This window comes from Polypterus senegalus, chromosome 18 (genome assembly GCF_016835505.1).
Source record: "Polypterus senegalus isolate Bchr_013 chromosome 18, ASM1683550v1, whole genome shotgun sequence".
Taxonomy (NCBI): domain Eukaryota; kingdom Metazoa; phylum Chordata; class Cladistia; order Polypteriformes; family Polypteridae; genus Polypterus; species Polypterus senegalus.
Genome location: NC_053171.1, coordinates 33,187,968 through 33,211,871, shown reverse-complemented (window position 1 = coordinate 33,211,871; position 23,904 = coordinate 33,187,968). Strand labels below are relative to the sequence as shown.

Genomic DNA, 23,904 nt, shown 5'->3' with positions numbered 1-23,904 from the left:
TTATTGACCCTGCTACTTTATATGTTGCACGTATTCACCCTGCGATGTGTTGGCGTCTCATTCAGGATTTACTCCTGCCTCGCACAAGATGCTTGCTGGGATAGGCGCAACCCTGAATGGATGGCATAATTAAGCATGTATAATGAAGATTTTTTTTTTTAATTTCTGAAAACTCCATCCCAGCAAGCATCGTGCCCCCACATGCTTTAATAATTTAAAGTTCTGAAAACTCCGAGGTCTAAGTTTATAACTTGTTTTAATTTCACAAAGACGTTTATCTTGTGGTGATTGGTTATGTGCAGAAAGAAAAAGCAAGGATAGAAACTGGAGGTTTAGTACGTCAGATAGAGACAGCACGCATGCAATAAAGAAAGCCCGCTCAGAAGAACATCCATTTAATCCTGTGTTCGTGTCTCCGACCCACCAAGCCCAATATTTACACAATATTTAAGTTAAACCTGTGCGATACCCATTCATATATCCAGTTTTTGGGACTTTGTACTACACTGAACATACAACTGGGGACCCCTTAATGCAAGGGAGCAGCTCTATAGCCACGCCACCGTGTCCCCCGCCACCCATGTTTAATACATGCTTTAGTGCATTTCATCGTGAAGAAGATATCAAGTATTTCTCTTAGTATTCTGAATGTTCTTAGAGCAGGAACATCATGAAGTCAATGTGCGGCGATCGCTGTCTGCGCCTCTCAGTGCAAGAGGAAGTCAGTTGAAGAAGCGCATAAAGATTAAAAACTGGGTCGGGGAACACTTAATATAAAGCATCTAATGTGCTACATTAATTAATGAAGGGGTTTGAGAAAATCTAGTAAATTGAACATTAATTTTAAGATGTTTAGTTTGCGACATTCTACTGACAAAATAAACAATAGAATAAAGTGTAAATGTCGACTTTAATCTCGACATAAATGGCGAGAATAAAGTGGAAATGTCGAGAATAAAGTCAACATGTCGACTTTAATCTCGACGTAAATGTCGAGAATAAAGTCAGCATGTCGACTTTAATCTCGACATTTAGTCTTTTTTTTTCGCTGTGTCCGTATTTTTTTTTCACCGTGGCCCTAATACGCTTCCGTACGCAGACCGTCATAGGAAAAGGCTAAAAAAAAGTGAGTCAATCTTCCAGCCGCTAGATGTCGGTGCAAGCGACCACTTGCTTCACTGGAGCGCATTGAGCCACTCACTAACTTGTCTCCGTGCATTCTTGTTGACTGTCAGGTGAAGCATGGCTAAGGTGCGTGAATGTCTACTGGAATTCGCTAAACAAGCGAGAGGTGAGTTACCACCTGGGTAGCCAGATTAGGATCGTCGTCACTGTCCATTTCAGGTTTACATTTTTTCAGTTTTTAAAGTTCAATGAATAGATTCTCAAATTCATTTGCCGGCGTATATTACACCTTTGAGCAAATGGTCTTAGATGTATCGTTTTCGTTCAGCGTCGCAGTGGCATAGTTAGCCCATTTGCCTCACAACACCAGGTTCAAATCTTGGCGCGGGTGCCGCCTTTGGGGAATCGGGAGGAGAGCCTGGCAGACAGTGGAAAAACGGGTGTAAATGCTCGCGTACGGCGACCAGGCGGGGGATTCAGCGGTCCGATCCTGCACTCAGTAGAGCGATACAAAAATAAACTGAATTAAATTAAAACCCAACAGAGTCCATGAGGCGTCTTCGTTAGTCTTCACCCTGAATATCACAGCATGGCACTTGTAGAAATTTTCGGATCATTCTGCACGTATGACACGGTATAGGAGTCACATGGAGAAGTTTGTTTCTTGGTGCCGAAGGAATTGTGTGCATCTCAACATCAGCAAAACCAATTTGTCCAATCACTCGCCACCGGACGGATGTATAGGTAGTGCATTGATACAAGTAATTGGGGGTCCACATCAGTGACGGGCTGGATTGGACTCGCAACACAGAAGAACTATATAAGAAGGGGCACAGCAGTCTGTCTTCTTTGGAGACTGTGCACCTTTAATGTAGGTCCTTCACGTGTTTTATAATTAAGTGATGGTCAAAACAGATGTCTACGATGTGGTGTGCTGAGCGGTTAACATCATTTCAAGAGGGACCCAGCAAATCAGCAAACACGTTAATAATAATAACGTTAACATTATTCAAAGTTATTGTCTGTTTTTACCTGCATTTTTATTACTCTTTAATATTGTTTTTTGTATCGGTATGCTGCTGCTGCCGGATTATGTGAATTCCCCCCTGGGATTAATAAAGTATCTCTCTCTCTCAATCGGGCAGACACAGATAATGTGATGTACTCTGGACCCCCTGAAGGTAGTAGAGAAGGAGAGATGAATACAAAGCGGGGTACCATTTTGAACAGTGCTACTCATCCTCTCTCTTACACATTAACATTGACAAGTTTAAGCCAACGAACTGAGAAGTGTGTCGAGAAACGCTGCTGGGAATCCTAAGGGTTCTCAGACTCGGTCCTGGGGTCCCACTGTGGCTGCAGGTTTTTGTTCCACCCAGCTTGTTTTTAATTTGACTCCTGGGCTAATTAAGTTAACTGTTATTTCCCAGGTTCTGTGTTTTGGGAACAGTATAGAAATTGGAAAACTAAGTTTAGTAAAAAAAAAAATATATAACTGCTTAGTATATTTTAATATTGGAATAACATTTTTTTCTTTTTAACAGTATTTTCATCTCAGTTTTCATTCTACTTTTCTAAGTGTTCTAATTGTTTAATCCATTTTTTACTAATTAGTGGGTCTAATTATTTTATATGAGTTGGAGACGGTGGCACTGACCAGAAAGCAGGAGACAGAGCTGGAGGTGGCAGAGTTAAAGATGCTAAGATTTGTACTGGGTGTGACGAGGATGGATAGGATTAGAAATGAGGACATTAGAGGGTCAGCTCAAGTTGGACGGTTGGGAGACAAAGTCAGAGAGGCGAGATTGTGTTGGTTTGGACATGTGCAGAGGAGAGATGCTGAGTACAGTGGTGCTTGAATGTTTGTGAACCCTTTAGAATTTTCTGTATTTCTGCATAAATATGACCTAAAACATCAGATTTTCACTCAAGTCCTAAAAGTAGATAAAGAGAAACCAGTTAAACAAATGAGACAAAAATATTATACTTAGTCATTTATTTATTAAGGAAAATAATTGAATATTGCATATTTGTGAGTGGCAAAAGTATGTGAACCCCTAGGATTAGCAGTTAGTTTGAAGGTGAAATTCGAGTCCGGTGTTTTCAATCAATGGGACGACAATCAGGTGTGAGTGGGCACCTTGTGTTATTTAAAGAACAGGGATCTATCAAAGTCTGCTCTTCACAACACATGTTTGTGGAAGTGCATCATGGCACGAACAAAGGAGATTTCTGAGGACCTCAGAAAAAGAGTTGTTGATGCTCATCAGGCTGGAAAAGGTTACAAAACCATCTCTAAAGAGTTTGGACTTCACCAATCTACAGTCAGACAGATTGTGTACAAAAAGAGGAAATTCAAGACCCTCCCCAGGAGTGGTCGACCAACAAAGATCACTCCAAGAGCAAGGTGTGTAATAGTCGGCGAAGTCACAAAGGACCCTAGGGTAACTTGTATGCAACTGAAGGCCTTTGTCACATTGGCTAATGTTCATGAGTCCACCATCAGGAGAACACTGAACAACAATGGTGTGCATGGCAGGGTTGCAAGGAGAAAGCCACTGCTCACCAAAAAAACATTGCTGCTCGTCTGCAGTTTGCTAAAGATCACGTGGACAAACCAGAAGGCTATTGGAAGAATGTTTTGTGAACGTTTGAGACCAAAATAGAACTTTTTGGTTTAAATGAAAAGCGTTATGTTTGGAGAAAGGAAAACACTGCATTCCAGCATAAGAACCTTCTCCCATCTGTGAAACATAGTGGTGGTAGTAGTATCATGGTTTGGGCCTGTTTTGCTGCATCTGAGCCAGGACAGCTTGCCTTCATTGATGGAACAATGAATTCTGAATTATATCAGAATTCTAAAGGAAAATGTCAGGACATCTGTCCATGAAGTGAATCTCAAGAGAAGGTTGGTCATGCATCAAGACAAACGACCCTAAGCACACAAGTCGTTCTACCAAAGAATGGTTAAAGAAGAATAAAGTTCATGTTTTGGAATGGCCAAGTCAAAGTCCTGACCTTAATCCAATCGAAATGTTGTGGAAGGACCTGAAGTGAGCAGTTAATGTGAAGAAACCCACCAACATCCCAGAGTTGAAGCTGTTCTGTACGGAGGAATGGGATAAAATTCCTCCAAGCCGGTGTGCAGGAATAATCAAAAGTTACCGGAAACGCAAAGGGGGTCACACCAGATACTGAAAGCAAAGGTTCACATACCTTTGCCACTCAAAAATATGTAATATTCGATCATTTTCCTTAATAAATAAATGACCAAGTATAATATTTGTGTGTCATTTGTTTAACTGGTTTCTCTTTATCTACTTTTAGGACTTGAGTGAAAATCTGATGATGTTTTAGGTCATATTTATGCAGAAATATAGAAAATTCTAAAGGGTTCACAAACTTTCAAGCACCACTGTATACTGGGAGAAGGATGCTAAAGATAGAACTGACAGGGAAGAGGAAAAGAGGAAGGCCTAAGAGAAGGTTTATGGATGTGGTGAGAGAGGACATGCAGGTGATGGGTGTAACAGAACAAGATACAGATGACAAAGATATGGAAGATGATGATCTGCTGTGGCGACCCCTAACAGGAGCAGCTGAAAGAAGAAGAAGAAGAAGTGGGTCTAACACTAAAGTAGTTGCAGCCTTTCAGTATTCAGTGTTGTTTCCCTGGGTGTCTGCTCTGCTAGTTTTTAATTGTCATTATTAAGATACAATGAAGTGAGCAAAACTGCACAGAGAAAGGGCAAATTATAATTAATTCAACAAGCGAGAGTTAAGTATTTAAATCTATAGCTAAAATAGAAATATTTCTAAATGTTATATAAATGTAAAATCATACTGCTGTGCTTTTTTGAATGTAGAAAAAGAAGACAAAGAAAATACCAGCTAATTAAATGAGCTCAGTGTTATCAGTTGTTGTTACTGATTATTAGTATGGATGGAAGAAAAACCTGCAGTCACAGGGTCCCCAGAACTGAGTTTGAAAACCCCTGCTTTATACCAGCAGCAATATGCTTGCATATGCCTTTCTGTGAATGTAATTGCCAAATCAGAATTTTTTTCTTTTTAGTCATTCTGGTGGGTTTTTTAGACTACCGTGTTTGTATGTGTGGATATATTTATTAAGCTTCTGTGAAAAGCCAAATTTCACTCTGGGAACAAGTAAAGTTCTTTCTATCTGTTTACTGAGAAGCCCCAAGTTAGGTTAATTAGCAATTCTGAAGTGAGGGTAAGGGTGTTTGCTAGTGCCCTGCAGTGGACTGGCACCATGTTCACGGTGTACTCCTCTAATAGCATCGGAATAGGCAGCTGCCTCCTGTGATCCTGCACACAAGTAAATGACTTTGATAATGGATGGACATTTATGTGATACGTTTCCAATTCATGTTTAGCACTGTTTAGAATGTTTGATGTAAAGCAGTATTATTACACTGTTTTTTTTTTTTTTAAACCAGTGTTGAATTATAGGTTTTTAAGGTAATTCTTGTCACGTGTGCAGTAAAAATCTTACTTGCATGCACTAATCAACATGTTATAACCACTCTCGGAGTCCCTGATTAGCAAGTATACGTGTAACAACATTGCCTTGAAACTTCTGTCCTTGTTACCTGAAAAATCTTACAACACTAACTTCTGTTAGCAGACATGTTAAATTTCTTTTAGATTCTGATCTTCTCCCTGCAGTCACTGGGAAGGTAACATACATACATTCACCAATTTTGTTGTAATAGAACCTAATACTTCATCGCAAAGTCACCAAAATTGCTTGTAAATGCAAGAGGATGGCTTTGGTTGATCTCGGGAGACCAGATACCCAGTCTTGACCACTTAAGGCCATAACCCTTATAGATGTGCGTCTCTCGTGAACTTTAGTGCTTTGTTGTGGAGAGACTGGTATGGATGCCTTCGATAAATTGGTTAAAGGGCCAAGCAAAGAACAATCCAAAAATTCTTATCTTAGTGATTTGAGAGTAAGGCAGGAACCAACCATGGATGGGGCGAAAGGCCGTCACAGGGTTCATTCATGCACACAATTACACTCATCTGGGGCCAATTTAAAGCCAGCGGGTATCCTAATGTGCATATCTTTGGTATGTGGTAGAAAAGGCAATTCAAGCAAACAAAAGGACAGTAAATATTTAAAGGAACAAATATTCCAGAAATTTAAGGTAAGGAAGCCATCTAAGCCACTCTATTTTACACAAGAGATGGTTTCTGACTTTAATAAGAGCCATTTAAAAATAAAAAAAATGTTTAATGACCACTCACTGGTGTGTTGATTTCCATTTTTTAAATTCTGTTTATCCTCAGAACTCTATCTGAATGAGTCTGTGCCCTATTTGGAGTGCCCTCCATCCCCACTTGAATTTTACAGAGACTGGATCACACCCAATAAGCCATGCATCATAAGAAATGCTTTCAACCACTGGCCGGCCTTAACCAAGTGGACTCCAGCATACCTCAGGTGAGGCTTCACAGTGCACACAGTTGCAGGTCAGTTGGAGTTTAGAGTGTCGGTTTAAACACAGGATATAGTAACTACACATTTCTCATTTCCCTTCAAAGTTTAAGTTTATTGTGGCAATGGTTTAAACTGATGAAGCCCTCCTCTATCTAAATATTCTGAATACATATTGTATAAATTATGGCATAAATTACAGGGAGACACCTGTGACCAGCGAGTCCAGCAGGGTGTAATTAGATCCACCAATTGACTGGGTCCAGCTCTTGGAAATGCACTTTAAAATGGTATTTCTGCCTTTAATACTGCCTCAAAGTCACAATGATGTCAGAAGAACCACAACAGCAACAAAAAACAGTCCCAACACAAATAGTAACTTTATACTTCATTTGTATTAAATACGTTTGCATACAGTCCTTGCCAGGCTCTGTTGGGGAAAACGTCACTGGAATTTGGGAGGATGAAGACCGCTGTAGTGGTTAGAGTGCTCTTTATCTTTCTGTTTGGAGATGATGGAAGGCTACCATGCAGATGTCCCAGGGTTTAGCAGGTCAGCAGCTTTGTACTGTATTTTGAAGTGTGATAATGTGTTTTAAAAGTTTAAGATTGTAGTGGCACAATAAGACAAATTTGTTTAACTAGAAGCTTCACTATCTTTTGTTAGAATTCTCTGGAAGCAAAGAACTGCTTCATACTTTCTCCTGGCAGAGCACATGAAATGATGTTCTATAGACTGATGCTGTGTAATAGTGAAAGCAAAAATGTATAACATCTAAGAATGAAAGGCAAGCAATGTACAGTAGTATAATAATTAGTGGAAATAAACTATATATTGTTTGTAAATATAAAACAGGTTATGTATATTATAGAATTTATTAAATACACAGACCACAGTGACGTTTTAAATATTAATTAAACTGCATTGCTACCTACACTTGTTGTCCTGCCTCCATCAGCCTCATAGTGTCGTATGGCATAACATTGTATTGACTCTGAAACTGTTTGGTAGGTGCATTTGTTTAATCTCTAAACATATAAGTTTAAAGGTTTGCTCATTTGCAGTTAACCACTAGTAGGATTTTAATGCCATGATCCATTAAACCTCCGTAAAGCTGATTTATGAGTAATTTTGCATAGTTATTCTCAGATACATTTGATGGATAGTTTTCATTTCATTTGAGTAGTTAACCATCATAAGTAAATTCATGTGCATTTTTGTGTTTTACTACAGGGAGAAGGTTGGCACAAAGATCATTAGTGTTGCTGTCACACCAAATGGTTATGCAGATGCAGTATACCAGGGTCGATTTGTGATGCCTGAGGAGCGCCGAATGCCCTTTGCTTCATTTCTGGACATAGTTGAGCAGAAGTGTAGTGCCAATGGAGTTTTTTATATTCAAAAGCAGTGCTCCAATTTGACAGAGGAGCTACCAGAGTTGGCTGGAGACCTGGAGACACATATTCCCTGGATGAGTAAGGCCTTAGGTAACTGACCTTAATTTTATAATTGGTTGGGGTGGAGCTACAAAAGACAAGCCTTTGAAAAGTTTAAAATTCAGCTTCATGTGTAATTTTCAATCAAATTTCTGTAAATTAGAAAAATAAGTGACAGTTGTAGTGTCAAAACAGAATGCAAGTGTAGATGTGAAGTGTGTATGTGTGTATATAAACTGCTCAAAAAAATTAAAGGAACACTTTGAAAACACATCAGATCTCAATGGGAAAAAGAAATCCTCCTGGATATCTATACTGATATAGACTGGGTAATGTGTTAGGAACGAAAGGATGCCACATCGTTTGATGGAAATGAAAATGATCAACCTACAGAGCCCTGAATTCAAAGACACCCCAAAAATCAGAGTAAAAAAATTATGTGGCAGGCTAGTCCATTTTGCCAAAATTTAATTGCAGCAACTCAAAATTGTACACAGCACTTTGTATGGCCCCTGTGTTCTTGTATACATGCCTGACAACATCAGTGCATGCTTCTAATGAGATGACAGATGGTGTTGTGGGGGATCTCCTCCCAGATCTGGACCAGGGCATCACTGAGCTCCTGGACAGTCTGAGGTGCAACCTGGTGGCATTGGATGGACCAAAACATAATGTCCCAGAGGTGTTCTATTGGATTTAGGTCAGGAAAGTGTGGTATCCAGTCAATGGTATTAATTCCTTCATCCTCCAGGAACTGCCTGCATACTCTCACCACATGAGGCCAGGAATTGTCGTGCACCAGGAGCCACTGTACCAGCATAGGGTCTGACATTGGGTCCAAGGATTTCATCCTGATACCTAATGGCAGCCAAGGTGCCTTTGTCAAGCCTGTAGCGGTCTGTGTGACCCTCCATGAATATGCCTCCCCAGACAATCATTAACCCACCACCAAACTGCTCATGCTGAATGATGTTACAGGCAGCATAATGTTCTCCATGGCTTCTCCAGACCCTTTCAGTTCTGTCACGTGCTCAGGGTGAACCAGCTCTCATCTGTAAAAAGCACAGGGCACCAGTGGTGCATCTGCCAATTCTGGTATTCTATGGCGAATGCCAATCGAGCTGCATGCTGCTGGGCAGTGAGCTCAGGGCCCATTAGAGGACATGGGGCCCTTGGGTCACCCTCATGAATTCTTTCTGGTTGTTTGGTCAGAGACATTCACACCAGTGGCCTGCTGGAGGTCATTTTGTAGGGCTCTGACAGTGCTCATCCTGTTCCTCCTTGCCCAAAGGAGCAGATACTGGTCCTGCTGATGGGTTATGGACCTTCTATGGCCCTCTCCAGCTCTCCTAGAGTAACTGCTTGTCTCCTAGAATCTCCTCCATGCCCTTGAGACTGCTCAGGGAGACACAGCAAACCTTCTGGCAATGACACGTATTGATGTGCCATCCTGGAGAAGTTGGACTACCTGTGCAACCTCTGTAGGGTCCAGGTATCGCCTCATGCTACCAGTAGTGACACTGACTGTAGCCAAATGCAAAACTAGTGAAGAAACAGTCAGAAAAGATGAGGAGGGAAAAATGTCAGTGGCCTCCACCTGTTAAACCATTCCTGTTTTGGGGGTCATCTCATTGTTGCCCCTCTAGTGCACCAGTTGTTAATTTCATTAACACCACAGCAGCTGAAACTGATTAACAATCCCCTCTGCTACTTAACTGACCAGATTAATATCCCATAAGTTTCATTGACTTTATGCTATACTCTGACTAAAAAGTGTTCCTTTAATTCTTTTGAGCAGTATATATATATATATATATATATATATACACATACATACATACACCTACCTGTATATATACACACATACACCTACCTGTATATATACACACATACAGTGCTCAGCATAAATGAGTACACCCCACTACATTTGTCAGAAAACCTTTAGTTTCCTTTCAGTATTAACATTTTCTATGAGATACTGTACTACAAAATACTCCCACAAATGTGGGCCATTGATTGCAAACAAGATTTGTTAATTTGCACAGACAAAAAAGTGATTTTCCTAACAAATTAATTCAAGCCCATGTTGAATAAATGAGTACACCCCAATTATAGTCTTAGGAGAAAAGCCACACTTAAGACTACAAAATTCTAATTAACAGGCATTCAACCACAGGTGAGTCTAATGATTCATTTAAGAGGTGTCCAGCAGACAGGTGACTATAAAAGGGCATTACTTAGCAAAGAAAAGCCCTTCCCATTTCATGCTGTCAGCAATGGCTCTACATGAAAGAGAAATGTCAAAAAATCTGAGAAAGGAACTCATTACTGTACACAAAAAAGGTGAGGCCTACAAGAAGATCAGCAAAGCTTTACATATCAATCAAAATACTATAGCAAAAGTGATCCAAAAATTTAAGAAAGGAAGTGCAACCATCTTACAGAAACGTCCAGGCCGTCCACGGAAGTTATCGTCTCGACAGGAGCGTCTTCTGATGAGAAGGGTTGAAGAAAATCGCCATGCAAGTCACTGCAGTTAGCTAAAGCAGTAGAATGCCAAACTGGAGTGACCGTTTCCCGTGACACCATACGGCGCACACTGCAGAGGAATGGCATGCATGGGTATCATCCACGAAGGAAGCCTCTCCTAAAGTCCATGCACAAAAAAGCACGCCTAGAATTTGCTAGGGCCCATGCTGAAAAAGATGAAGACTACTGGGACTCTATACTCTGGAGTGATGAGACAAAGATCACTGTTTTTGGAACTAATGGTTTCAAAACTGTATGGCGTCGTTAAGGTGAGGATTTCAAAGAAAAATGCATGGTGCCTACAGTGAAACATGGTGGAGGCAGTGTCCTTATGTGGGGCTGTATGAGTGCTGCTGGTGTTGGGGAGCTGCATTTCATTGATGGTATCATGAACTCAACAATGTACTGCTCTATACTGAAGGAGAAGATGCTGCCATCACTCCGTGCACTTGGTCTTTTCCAACACGACAATGATCCAAAACGCACATCTAAAGCTACTGTTGCATTTCTGAAGAAGAACATGGTGAAGGTGATTGAATGGCCAAGTATGTCTCCTGATCTGAACCCAATCGAACACCTGTGGGGAATTCTGAAGCGACAAGTTGAGCATCACTCTCCATCCAGCATCCAGGCTCTAAAAGAGGTTATTCTTGAAGAATGGAAAAAGATAGATGTTGCAATATGTCGCCAACTTGTTCATTCCATGCCTAGAAGACTTGGTGCTGTCTTTACTAATCACAGTGGTCATACAAAATACTAGATGTAATAGTTTTTATTGCGGGGTGTATTCATTTTTGCGTCAACCAATTTGAGTAAAACTGAAGATTTTGTGATCTAATTTATATTATTAACCTTAATTTCATGTTGTGGAGTTAAACAAGTGTTCAATAAAACTCAGCCTTGTAAAAATTTTAGAAATTGTTCTTTTGTTCTTTGAGCTACTGATTACATTTGTACTTTTTAAAAGGGGTGTACTCATTTATGCTGAGCTATGTATGTATGTATGTGTATATATATATATATATATATATATATATATATATATATATATATATATATATATATATATATATATACATACAGTGGTGTGAAAAACTATTTGCCCCCTTCCTGATTTCTTATTCTTTTGCATGTTTGTCACACAAAATGTTTCTGATCATCAAACACATTTAACCATTAGTCAAATATAACACAAGTAAACACAAAATGCAGTTTTTAAATGATGGTTTTTATTATTAAGGGAGAAAAAAAAATCCAAACCCACATGGCCCTGTGTGAAAAAGTAATTGCCCCCTGAACCTAATAACTGGTTGGGCCACCCTTAGCAGCAATAACTACAATCAGGCGTTTGCGATAACTTGCAATGAGTCTTTTACAGCACTCTGGAGGAATTTTGACCCACTCATCTTTGCAGAATTGTTGTAATTCAGCTTTATTTGAGGGTTTTCTAGCATGAACCGCCTTTTTAAGGTCATACCATATCATCTAAATTGGATTCAGGTCAGGACTTTGACTAGGCCACTCCAAAGTCGTCTTTTTGTTTTTCTTCAGCCATTCAGAGGTGGATTTGATGGTGTGTTTTGGGTCATTGTCCTGTTGCAGCACCCAAGATCGCTTCAGCTTGAGTTGGTGAACAGATGGCTGGACATTCTCCTTCAGGATTTTTTGGTAGACAGTAGAATTCATGGTTCCATCTATCACAGCAAGCCTTCCAGGTCATGAAGCAGCAAAACAACCCCAGACCATCACACTACCACCACCATATTTTACTGTTGGTATGATGTTCTTTTTCTGAAATGCTGTGTTCCTTTTACGCCAGATGTAACGGGACATTTGCCTTCCAAAAAGTTCAACTTTTGTCTCATTAGTCCACAAGGTATTTTCCCAAAAGTCTTGGCAATCATTGAGATGTTTCTTAGCAAAATTGAGACGAGCCCTAATGTTCTTTTTGCTTAACAGTGGTTTGCGTCTTGGAAATCTGCCATGCAGGCCGTTTTTGCCCAGTCTCTTTCTTATGGTGGAGTCGTGAACACTGACCTTAATTGAGGAAAGTGAGGCCTGCAGTTCTTTAGACGTTGTCCTGGGGTCTTTTGTGACCTCTCGGATGAGTCGTCTCTGCGCTCTTGGGGTAATTTTGGTCGGCTGGCCACTCCTGGGAAGGTTCACCACTGTTCCATGTTTTTGCCATTTGTGGATAATGGCTATCACTGTGGTTCGCTGGAGTCCCAAAGCTTTAGAAATGGCTTTATAACCTTTACCTGATAGATCTCAATTACTTCTGTTCTCATTTGTTCCTGAATTTCTTTGGATCTTGGCATGATGTCTAGCTTTTGAGGTGCTTTTGGTCTACTTCTCTGTGTCAGGCAGCTCCTATTTAAGTGATTTCTTATTTCTTGATTGAAACAGGTGTGGCAGTAATCGGGCCTGGGGGTGGCTACGGAAATTGAACTCAGGTGTGATACACCACAGTTAGGTTATTTTTAACAAGGGGCAATTACTTTTTCACACAGGGCCATGTAGGTTTGGGTTTTTTTTCTCCCTAAATAATAAAAACCATAATTTTAAAAACTGCATTTTGTGTTTACTTGTGTTATATTTGACTAATGGTTAAATGTGTTTAATGATCAGAAACATTTTGTGTGACAAACATGCAAAAGAATAAGAAATCAAGAAGGGGGCAAATAGTTTTTCACACCACTGTATGTATACGTATACTGTATGTGTATTTGTACATTGATCAGATGTATTCATCAGTGTGTCCAGTCCCCTGTCTTATATTTATTTTAAATATTCTCATAACTTCTTCAAACATAGTTTCTTTGCTCCAGGATCAAAGGAGGCCAAAGCCCATCCCAACATCTTCAACTGCAAGGCAGGAGCTAGCCTTGAACAAGTGCCAGTCGATCACAAAACCCACTCATGTGGGACCAGTTTACAGTTGCAAGTTAACCTAATATAATTACAATATTTTTAAAATTTCAGTTTAAATTCCAGTACATTCTCATAAATCTGCTTGATTATTCATAGGGCAGCTAGGAATAGGCACAATGAGTTATATATTTATATTTCTAATATAGTGTTGAATGTTATTGTGGACACCTTGACACTACCTTTCTGTTATGGATGGCACAGAAAACATTTTTAATTTCCCAATATAAAGTAAAAGAAAATCTGGCCAGAACCTTATTAAAAAAGGTAAAAAGAAGGGATTAAGTAGACAAAGTCTTTGTATGTAGTTTTTTAAGTCTAAGAGGAAATAACAGTAATACTGAGAAAACTATATTTGAATACCATAAACACAGGGCCTCAGTTGGTCCTTGTCAGCCTGTCTGTGGTGAATAGGAGAGGGCACATTCGAAGTGTCCAAAGCTTAATGACAATAACTGTGGTTGCCATAGGCTCTTAGTGGTATGCAGCAGTGGCCTCAGGGCCCTATACTCTTGTGGTTCCTTCCACAACATACCAGGGCTTGTGGGGTTACAAGAGGCATTCAGGTGTACCACTAAAGTATGTGCCAATGGGATTTGGTGTGTGGTTGATATAATTGACCTAACTCCACAATTCTTTTTCTTTGTTTTGTTTGCAGGCAAGAAGCCTGATGCTGTGAATTTTTGGATGGGAGAATCGGCTGCAATCACATCAAGTATGTTAATATTGTATCTTTGTCTTTAATGAAGGTTGTTCAATTTAGTGAATGATAGGAGTTTTTAGCTATTTTGAAACATTTAATAGAGGTATAGGATAGCAATTGTAGTCATAGCTCTGGAACCTGGCTCAGTAACTTAATACCTTGTTTCTAGTGCCACTATTTTGTACTCTGTCATTGAAGAAGATAGTGAGTAAAGCTGGAACAGCATATACTTCACTTTCTGTTATTTAGGAATGAAGTAAGAGTACCGGTTACTTACCGTAAGTAAACTGTTCATTCTGTGATTCTAAGCAGCATCTGATAAAAATAAAGGGTAATGTAAGCAATTTCCTTAGTTGGAAAAATTGGCTTTCACTGTGGGAAATGAAGAGTGAATGTAATTAAATTAATTTAAAAGGAGAAAGCTTGCTATCAAGTTTCTCAAAGTGAACAGTCATTTATAATTAATGATTTAAACAGAACAGGCTTGCAGAACTTGCAGGTTTTGGCTTCCACCTCTAGTTTGCAGCCTGCTATTCTGGTTACTTTGTGTAACACCCAGTCCCCACCACATTGTATTTTTGTGCTTTTTGAATTGCTGTTGTACAATGCTATTGTATTTTAACTCTGGTTGTCTGTATGAAAAACATGCCAAACAGCAAGTCCCATGATGCACGTAATTTAAATCGTATTCCTTCAGTTATTGTTTAGGAAATGAATGGATAATACCATTACACAGAAAGCAAGAGTGAGCAGTATGGCTAAAATTCCATTTCGTGGTGTAATTAAAAATTTAGATAGTTTTTGTAGGTACATTATACTGGTATTTGGTATATACTTTTCATGATAGTTTTTTTTTTATATAAGTAAGAATGTATTAATTGTACACAAAGGCGTGCCTGTTAATGCTCTGATATTCAAATGGATTCCAGAGTAGGTGTTTGCCTATCCACTGTGAACTGATAAAAGAGCAGCTTCTTCCTTACTCGCTCCTCAGTGCAATAAACACAGGACTTGACGACACTTTCTCTCTGCCCTGTACACACTCTCCTACTTTCAAACCACCTTCTTTAAACATACTGTACATATGTTCAAACGGGCTTAAACTAATGTAGAGTCTGTAGTGCCAGAGCCAGCAGCATCAACGAACCAATCAGAATCTAGCATGCATAAATTTGGATAATAATCTTAAAGGATTAAGCTCACACATTACACATGGTTCACATACAGTACATTTCTATACACACTACCTTCTAGACAGTATTACACTGACATAAAGTCACATTTTCCATTTTCTGGTGCACGCACTTATTTGCATGTTTTGAAATGAGAAATGTGTTATGTTTAAATGTATTAATTTCACTTTAGAATACAGTTTTCTGTGGCACAATAACATACTCCATGATTGTGGGGGAGGGAACCGATCTTGTCACTTAAGCGTTAAGATTTTATTTATTATGCAGTAGAAAAGTTTTGAGCAAACTCATAACAACATCATTTTCCATTTAGTCAGGTTTGCCTGCCTTACCATTTCACCTTATTAAGAACTTGGGAGAGTTTCAGAATATTTAGCCTAAGTTACCATCAGCCCATCCATTTTTGGGCCACAGGACTGTCTCACCCGCACTGAATATAAGGGCAAAAACCAATATTAAAGACTTAAGCAGGTCAATCTAAGAATTGCCAAAGCGGATTTAGAAAATATCTTTCTATTATTGTGCCATAGTAGGGCTCACTGATTTTTCTTCTTCAATCGTTTAATTCAAATTTAAGTTTTAAAGCGATGTTCTGACATAAAAATCAATGTCAATTTTTTTTTTTTTTTTTTAAACCAAATTGTACAGTTAAACAGTCAAGAAAACACTTTATCTTGATAAACTGGTCAAATGTGTACAGTCAAAACATTACTGCAAAGGATGTGACAAATGGAGGCTCTCTTGCAAATGAGCTGGTTGACTGAAATTGTTTTGGATATGAAAAATTGAATGTCAAACTAATGTAAAATACAAAGCTTTGAAAAAGACAGCAGCAGCTGAAAGTGGCAGCACATCCAATTTTTGAAAATAAAGCCTGTGAGCATCTGATAGCTTTAGTGTATTTTTCAACTCAGACAGTAGGAGAAATTGTTTTCTTTTGCCCTGGACAGACTTGAGGAACTAAATATTCCTTTTGAAGACTGCAGAGGGCAATCGTATAGTATGACTACGGTGACAACATGAAGAGAAAACACAAAGGTGTACAGGCCAGGATGGTGCAAAATCCCTGTTCTTTCTTTGTGACATGTGCAGCCTAGACATTAAATTTACTGGTAGCAGATACAGCAAGAAGCTCATCTGCAAAAGCTTTATAGCTTTTTTTTATGTGCACCTTAAAGGTGGAATATCTTGATGAAACATTGACATATAGGGAAGGGCACTGAGGGCTGCAATAAAAGAAAAAGTTGCAAATAAAGCTGCACAATTTAAGGAAAGGTCCTTGTAAGTGATGTGAAATAAATAGAACATTCTACACAGATTGTACACCTTAACTCACTGACAATAAAATTTTGTTTTTGAATTAAAGTTGTGTTTTCAGTTTGCACAATGTAATAAACCTTTATTTTGTGCCCCCCCAAAGAATATTTAGAAGTAATTTTAATTTGTTTTAATTTTTAGCCATATTGCCCATCCCTATTTTTTAATATTAGAAGCCTCTTCAAGTACTGGTTATGATGGTTAAAGGAGGACAGATGTTTAATGAGGCTTTTTTTTAATTATTATTATTAGTTAAAATTATGATTCATTTTCTTGTAATTTATTTGAACTGCACAGGTTGTAGTAAAGCCTGGTTGATTCTGACTCAAAGATGCTTTTATTTCATGTTTTCCATAGTGCACAAAGACCACTACGAGAACCTGTACTGTGTGATATCTGGAGAGAAGCAATTTATTCTCATTCCTCCATCGGATCGACCATTTGTTCCTTATGGTCAGGATCTCTGTATGATGGATTTTTATCTTTTTGGCTAATGTTGTTAATATCATATTTATTTATACTCTCAACATTTTGCCTACTGTTTACGACTGCAGATTCACTGTGGGCTCTGAGGGGATTCTGTGCAGATTAACTTGCATCAGTGATGGGAGCAGATGGGTCCAGCAATTTTGCACTTCCTTGACTCTTGCCTTTATAATTTTATTCAGAGTTGTACCATCCAGCAACATTCCATGAGCAGGAAGATGGTACATTTAGTATTGTGGATGAAGAGTGTGCTGATAAAGTAAGAAGGGATTTTAATATAACCTAACAGCTTTTACTTCTTCCCTTCACTAGATAAATGTGTCTTTTAAAAATTGTGGAAAATGTAACCCCTATTTTTTTAAATTATTTTTTAATCATTTTTATTTTTAGGTTCCCTGGATTCCTGTAGACCCTTTGAACCCTGATTTAGAGCAGTTTCCGGGGTATCCTAATGCAAGACCCCTGATTTGCACTGTAAAAGCAGGAGAGATGATGTTTCTACCATCGCTATGGTTTCATCATGTACAACAATCTCATGGCTGTATCGCAGGTGAAAGGATATTTTTCTCTGGTTGTTGTATATATTTATTATTATTCTGTGCTTGTGCAGCATAGTTTAACTGCAGAGGTCTTCCAAATGTTGTCTTGTCCAGTTGCATTCATTATATAAATCACTTAGAGCAGCACAGCCAGACATTCATTGTCTCCGAGAAATCATAGACAAGCAAGCAGAGCCGACAAAGGCAGAAAGAGAAGAGGGTAGAAACTTGCAAGTGATTTCAAATAAATGGCTTGTTCAGAAGTTGAAAAAAGTTGACACTGAAAACAGTGTTCAAAAATGAGTAGCCCAATAAGTCTGTTTTAAATCTGCCTGTGTCAAGGGCATTACAATTGTCTGATATGTTCAGATTCTGTTGCAGTTGTGAAAAGTGGCAGTGTGAAGCAGAATTATGAAACAAAACACACTCTTGTAGGAAATATGCTCACAAAAATGAGATGAGAACACAGACAATACTGTAAATTAACTCTGAGCCCAGTATTATTCATTCAATACGTTAATTTATTAATTAACTTTAGGCCAACATGCAAATGAGTGTTCGGTGAAAGTAATGTGGATTTTGGAGTGACATAAAAATAAATTAGTGTCAGAGTGATGGTCATGAGTTAAACTCAGTACTTAACAAAACTAGCTGAAGGAAAAACACAAGCAGATACCGCAGTCGGCCACTACAATAATGAGAACAGCAGAAATATTGGCAAAAGATGTGAAATCACAACTTCATACAGCCATTCAGCGTGCAACCAAACATTGCCATAGCTGTTGATAAATGAGCTAATATCTACCAGATAACAACTTATTTGTTGGTATGTTAAATATTTTACCACTCAAAAAAGAAGGAATTCTTTGAGAATCTGTTAGATGTGATAGCATTTGAAACTTGCCAGGAGAGGTCAGATTGTCACATTGAGTCCTTGAGAATTATAGATTTTTGAAATCTTAAATCCAAAATATTACCACACCTTAAGAATTTGTTGAGGTCTACCTTACTATAAGACTTTTATAAAAGTATTATTGTAATTCACCTTTCTGATTGTTTCCTTTTAATTTTTATTTGTTTGAATATTGTTCTTTCAAGTTCATTCATTAGACGATTTTTTTTTGTGTTTTATATATATATATATATATATATATATATATATATATATATATATATATATATATATATAGTGCATCCGAAAGTATTCACAGCGCATCACTTTTTCCACATTTTGTTATGTTACAGCCTTATTCCAAAATGGATTAAATTCATTTTTTTCTTTAGAATTCTACACACAACACCCCATAATGACAATGTGAAAAAAGTTTACTTGAGGTTTTTGCAAATTTATTAAAAATAAAAAAATTGAGAAAGCACATGTACATAAGTATTCACAGCCTTTGCCATGAAACTCACAATTGAGCTGAGCTGCATCCTGTTTCCCCTGATCATCCTTGAGATGTTTCTGTAGCTTAATTGGAGTCCACCTGTGGTAAATTCAGTTGATTGGACATGATTTGGAAAGGCACACACCTGTCTATATAAGGTCCCACAGTTAACAGTTCATGTCAGAGCACAAACCAAACATGAAGTCAAAGGAATTGTCTGTAGACCTCCGAGACAGGATCGTCTTAAGGCACAAATCTGGGGAAGGTTACAGAAAAATTTCTGCTGCTTTGAAGGTCCCAATGAGCACAGTGGCCTCCATCATCCATAAGTGGAAGAAGTTCGAAACCACCAGGACTCTTCCTAGAGCTGGCCGGCCATCTAAACTGAGCGATCGGGGGAGAAGGGCCTTAGTCAGGGAGGTGACCAAGAACACTCTGTCATAGCTCCAGTGGTCCTCTGTGGAGAGAGGAGAAGCTTCCAGAAGGACAACCATCTCTGCAGCAATCTAACAATCAGGCCTGTATGGTAGAGTGGCCAGACGGAAGCCACTCCGTAGTAAAAGGCACATGGCAGCCTGCCTGGAGTTTGCCAAAAGGCACCTGAAGGACTCTCAGACCATGAGAAACAAAATTCTCTGGTCTGATGACACAAAGATTGAACTCTTTGGTGTGAATGCCAGGCGTCGCGTTTGGAGGAAACCAGGCACTGCTCATCACCAGGGCAATACCATCCCTACAGTGAAGCATGGTGGTGGCAGCATCATGCTGTGGGGATATTTTCAATGGCAGAAACTGGGAGACTAGTCAGGATAAAGGGAAAGATGACTGCAGCAATGTACAGAGACATCCTGGATGAAAACCTCCTCCAGAGCGCTCTTGACCTCAAACTGGGGCGACGGTTCATCTTTCAGCAGGACAATGATCCTAAGCACACAGCCAAGATATCAAAGGAGTGGCTTCAGGACAACTCTGTGAATGTCCTTGAGTGGCCCAGCCAGAGCCCAGACTTGAATCCGATTGAACATCTCTGGAGAGATCTTAAAATGGCTGTGCACCGACGCTTCCCATCCAACCTGATGGAGCTTGAGAGGTGCTGCAAAGAGGAATGGGCGAAACTGGCCAAGGATAGGTGTGCCAAGCTTCTGGCAGCATATTCAAAAAGACTTGAGGCTGTAATTGCTGCCAAAGGTGCATCGACAAAGTATTGAGCAAAGGCTGTGAATACTTATGTACATGTGATTTCTCAGTTTCTTTATTTTTAATAAATTTGCAAAAATGTCAAGTAAACTTTTTTCACGTTGTCATTATGGGGTGTTGTGTGTAGAATTCTGAGGAAAAAAATGATATTAAACCATTTTGGAATAAGGCTGTAACATAAAATGTGGAAAAAGTGTTGCGCTGTGAATACTTTCCGGATGCACTGTGTGTGTGTGTGTATATATATATATATATATATATATATACACACACACACACACTCTGGTTACAGCAATTCCACAATTACAAAAAAGCACATGAAACCCCAAAATGTCTTTTCAATTGAATTTCAACCATTTTTCATCTAATGACTTCCATTTTTTACTTACAAACCTAGCAAACTACTTTTGAGACAGATGAATATGTAGTCACTGTCACTGATGGTGAGGAATATTACTGCACACTATGGGGCCCTTCCTGTCAGATTTTGCCACCTTTACATGCAGAAATAGAATAATATGTAGGACCACAATTGAAATAGAGAAAAATAAGGAAAATGATTATATGTTTTTAATTAATACTGGTAAAAGACATTTTAAAAATTGTTTGTAAGCAGTAATGTAAACAAAAATACAGCAATAGTAACATTAAATATTTGTCAAGTATGTTTGTCATATTTTTCTACCCAGGGTTTCGATCTAGGATGATGATTCTATTTAGTGACGTGTAGACCATCCATTCATCCATTATACAACCCGCTATATCCTAACTACAGGGTCACGGGGGTCTGCTGGAGCCAATCCCAGCTAACACAGGGCACAAGGCATGAAACAAACCCCGGGCAGGGCGCCAGCCCACCACAGGGCGTGCGCACACACACACACACACACACACGGGACAATTTAGGATCGCCAATGCCCCTAACCTGCATGTCTTTGGACTGTGGGAGGAAACCGGAGCACCCACAGGAAACCCACGCGGACACAGGCAGAACATGCAAACTCTACGCAGTGCGCCCCCACCATGCCTGACGTGTAGACAACTCCATGAAATTCAGAGCCCTCAGAAATAACTGTTTTTGTTAGTGCAGTTAGATGAGGGTGCAGATTTTGATATTTTTATTTCCCTATTACATTTTCCTACTATGATTTTTTTTTTCCATAGACAGGTCAATAAGGTATATATTGCATTTTGTTAAAAAATAATAATAATTTGCACATGTTATATGCTTTCAAATTTTTCTACCTGGGTTTAAATGTTTTAATTTCTGATTAAAGGCTACGATAGCAGAATCTATAATCTAAAGCAAGTGTGTAGGCTTATTTAAAATGCTAAGTTCAAGGTTTATTTATTTAAAAAAAGAATGAAATTACTTGTCTTTTTTTACTTCAAAAAGAAATATTTTTTTAAATTACATTTTTAAAGTTATAACTAAATATTTCTCTAAATGTTGAATATAAAAAGTACTGTTTTATGCAATATTCCACATTGCATAGAACAACACGCTGTACAAAATTGGGTTTACATGTTTACATGTTAAGTTTTCAAAAATCAGCTGCATTCTGCTACACTATTTGCACATATGAAGCATTTATAGTCATTGAAATTGATCTGTAACATTTTATTCTGTTGTATTCTAACTGGGTATGCTCATGCAATTGTACTTAGCTAAGATGTAGATAGTAAAACAAAAATAAGACTACATCTGCTTGCCTTGTTATTCCTAATATAAATGCTTAAGTATTGGTAAAAGATGTCGGCCTATAAAAATAATCCCAAACTTGTATTTGTGACCTTGTGTTTGGTCCATTTTACATTGCATGAATCATGAATGTGGGGAGCCATCCGGTTCACGTAAATGATTCCCCGCACCACATTTAATGAAATCCAAAATGTCCCATTTTAGGAAATCTACTCTGTACCTATTTTATCCTGGATTAAGTTCAGTCTGTTCAGGACTGTATACTGGAATAAAATTGATTCAGAAATTGAAGGAATGAATCAATGAATTTAAGTATTTAGAAATAGTTTAATAACTCAGTGTTAAGCATTACCAGATCAGTTTCATTTATATTGTGTTCATTTACTTAGATGATAGTTTTATACCAAGAACAGATTATAACTGCATAATAGAGCAATTAATGTATTTCTCAGACTAGCCCAATGACTGCTTTTGTGTCTTGCTCAGGATCATACAATTAAGTCAGTGCTATGGACTGAATCAATGTTTTTAGATAGGTGTAATTTAATTTTTCTACTCTTGAACACTTAAATAGTTATCTATGTGATTTTTAAAAATGTTTCATGGTACTAAGAAAGCTGGATTCTAATGATTTATCGGGAAACCAACCCTAAGAGGACTTAGTTGCAATTTAGTTAGGGTGTCACACTGGTCCTTTATCTACCTAAATACTGTGGTATCTAGGAATAGTATATGGCACAAAATATTTCAAAGTAAGTATTTGTTAGTAGTGTGTAATAATGTATGATAGTAGAATTCACAGGTCAAAATACTGTACTGTTGGTTTTGAAATTAATTTAAACAAGAAGTCGAGCAGGTGACTCAAAGCACGCTGGTATATACTGACAGCTCCAATCTCATGCAATTAGTGTTATAAATAGACTTACTCTTAATAACATAAATGTATGTCTTTCCCCAGTGAACTTCTGGTATGACATGGAATATGACATCAAATACAATTACTTCCAGCTGCTGGATTCCCTATCTGAAGCTACAACTGAATCATAAATGATATTCACCAGTGATGGAGCATTAAAGGGGATGGCTGAAAACAACATAAGCCAGAACAGAAAAAAGAAATATTTTAAACTAAAATAATCACCAGAGACTAAGGAAGCTGATTCATTGGAGGAGTGGATATGAAAAGAAAAAAGTAATTTTATTATTAAAAAGAGCTGGTTTCAGCCAGTATAGATCCAGCGTACATCATGTGTTTTCTGCTTGATCATGGTATTGTATTAAGCTTGGACCTGACTAAAATGGCCAGCACTGTGCACTTGTCAATTTTTTATATAGGAATTCTTTAGTTTTACACCTACAAGATTTTGTGTGTGTGTGGTTTTTTCTAATTTTATATGTAACATGAGTGCCTTGGATAATTTATTAGAATTTTGCAAAATGTTTTTATATTTTGATTTTACAAAATGTTTGATCAAGCTGGATTTTGGGACAAAAGGCTAGAACTGTAATTGGTTAATGTATTGGCAAATACAGTATTGGCGTCTCTTGGAATATTTAAGAACTCCGCATGTGTAACCTTGCCCTGTCCAGTGTTAGCATTTTATTACTCCTGAGCATTACTAGCTGTGCACTGGAATTCATGTTTATCAGGGCCTTCTTCAGGGAACATCTAATATGTTACAAATTACATCTCCATCCATCCATTTTCCATCCCGCTGAATCCGAACACAGGGTCACGGGGGTCTGCTGGAGCCAATCCCAGCCAACACAGGGCACAAGGCAGGAACCAATCCTGGGCAGGGTGCCAGCCCACCGCAGGACACGCACAAACACACCCACACACCTAGCACACACTAGGGTCAATTTAGAATCGCCAGTCCACCTAACCTGCATGTC

The 23,904-nt window shown here is 38.5% G+C and overlaps 1 protein-coding gene across 2 annotated transcripts; it reads left to right on the top strand.

The window, feature by feature from the left end:
* Window positions 1-1,194: 1,194 nt before the first annotated feature.
* On the top strand, window positions 1,195-23,771 carry jmjd7 (jumonji domain containing 7). Of its 2 annotated transcripts, XM_039741801.1 has the most exons (8): window positions 1,195-1,291; window positions 6,442-6,595; window positions 7,824-8,077; window positions 14,142-14,198; window positions 17,054-17,149; window positions 17,365-17,441; window positions 17,573-17,732; window positions 22,967-23,771. In XM_039741801.1, the coding sequence occupies exons 1-8, from the start codon at window positions 1,243-1,245 to the stop codon at window positions 23,053-23,055; spliced, it is 936 nt and encodes a 311-aa protein (XP_039597735.1). In that variant the 5' UTR covers window positions 1,195-1,242; the 3' UTR covers window positions 23,056-23,771. The 2 variants fall into 2 exon arrangements, with proteins under 2 accessions (XP_039597735.1, XP_039597736.1); XM_039741802.1 differs by lacking the exons at window positions 1,195-1,291; window positions 6,442-6,595 and adding an exon at window positions 7,015-7,142.
* The last annotated feature ends 133 nt before the right edge of the window (window positions 23,772-23,904 follow it).

Bases quoted from the DNA above. Each gene is read 5' to 3' on its own strand.
- jmjd7 (XM_039741801.1), top strand. From the start codon at position 1,243: ATGGCTAAGGTGCGTGAATGTCTACTGGAATTCGCTAAACAAGCGAGA. The intron at 6,596-7,823 runs GTGAGGCTTCAC...GTTTTACTACAG, and splicing joins TGGACTCCAGCATACCTCAG to GGAGAAGGTTGGCACAAAGA. The intron at 14,199-17,053 runs GTATGTTAATAT...TGTTTTCCATAG, and splicing joins ATCGGCTGCAATCACATCAA to TGCACAAAGACCACTACGAG.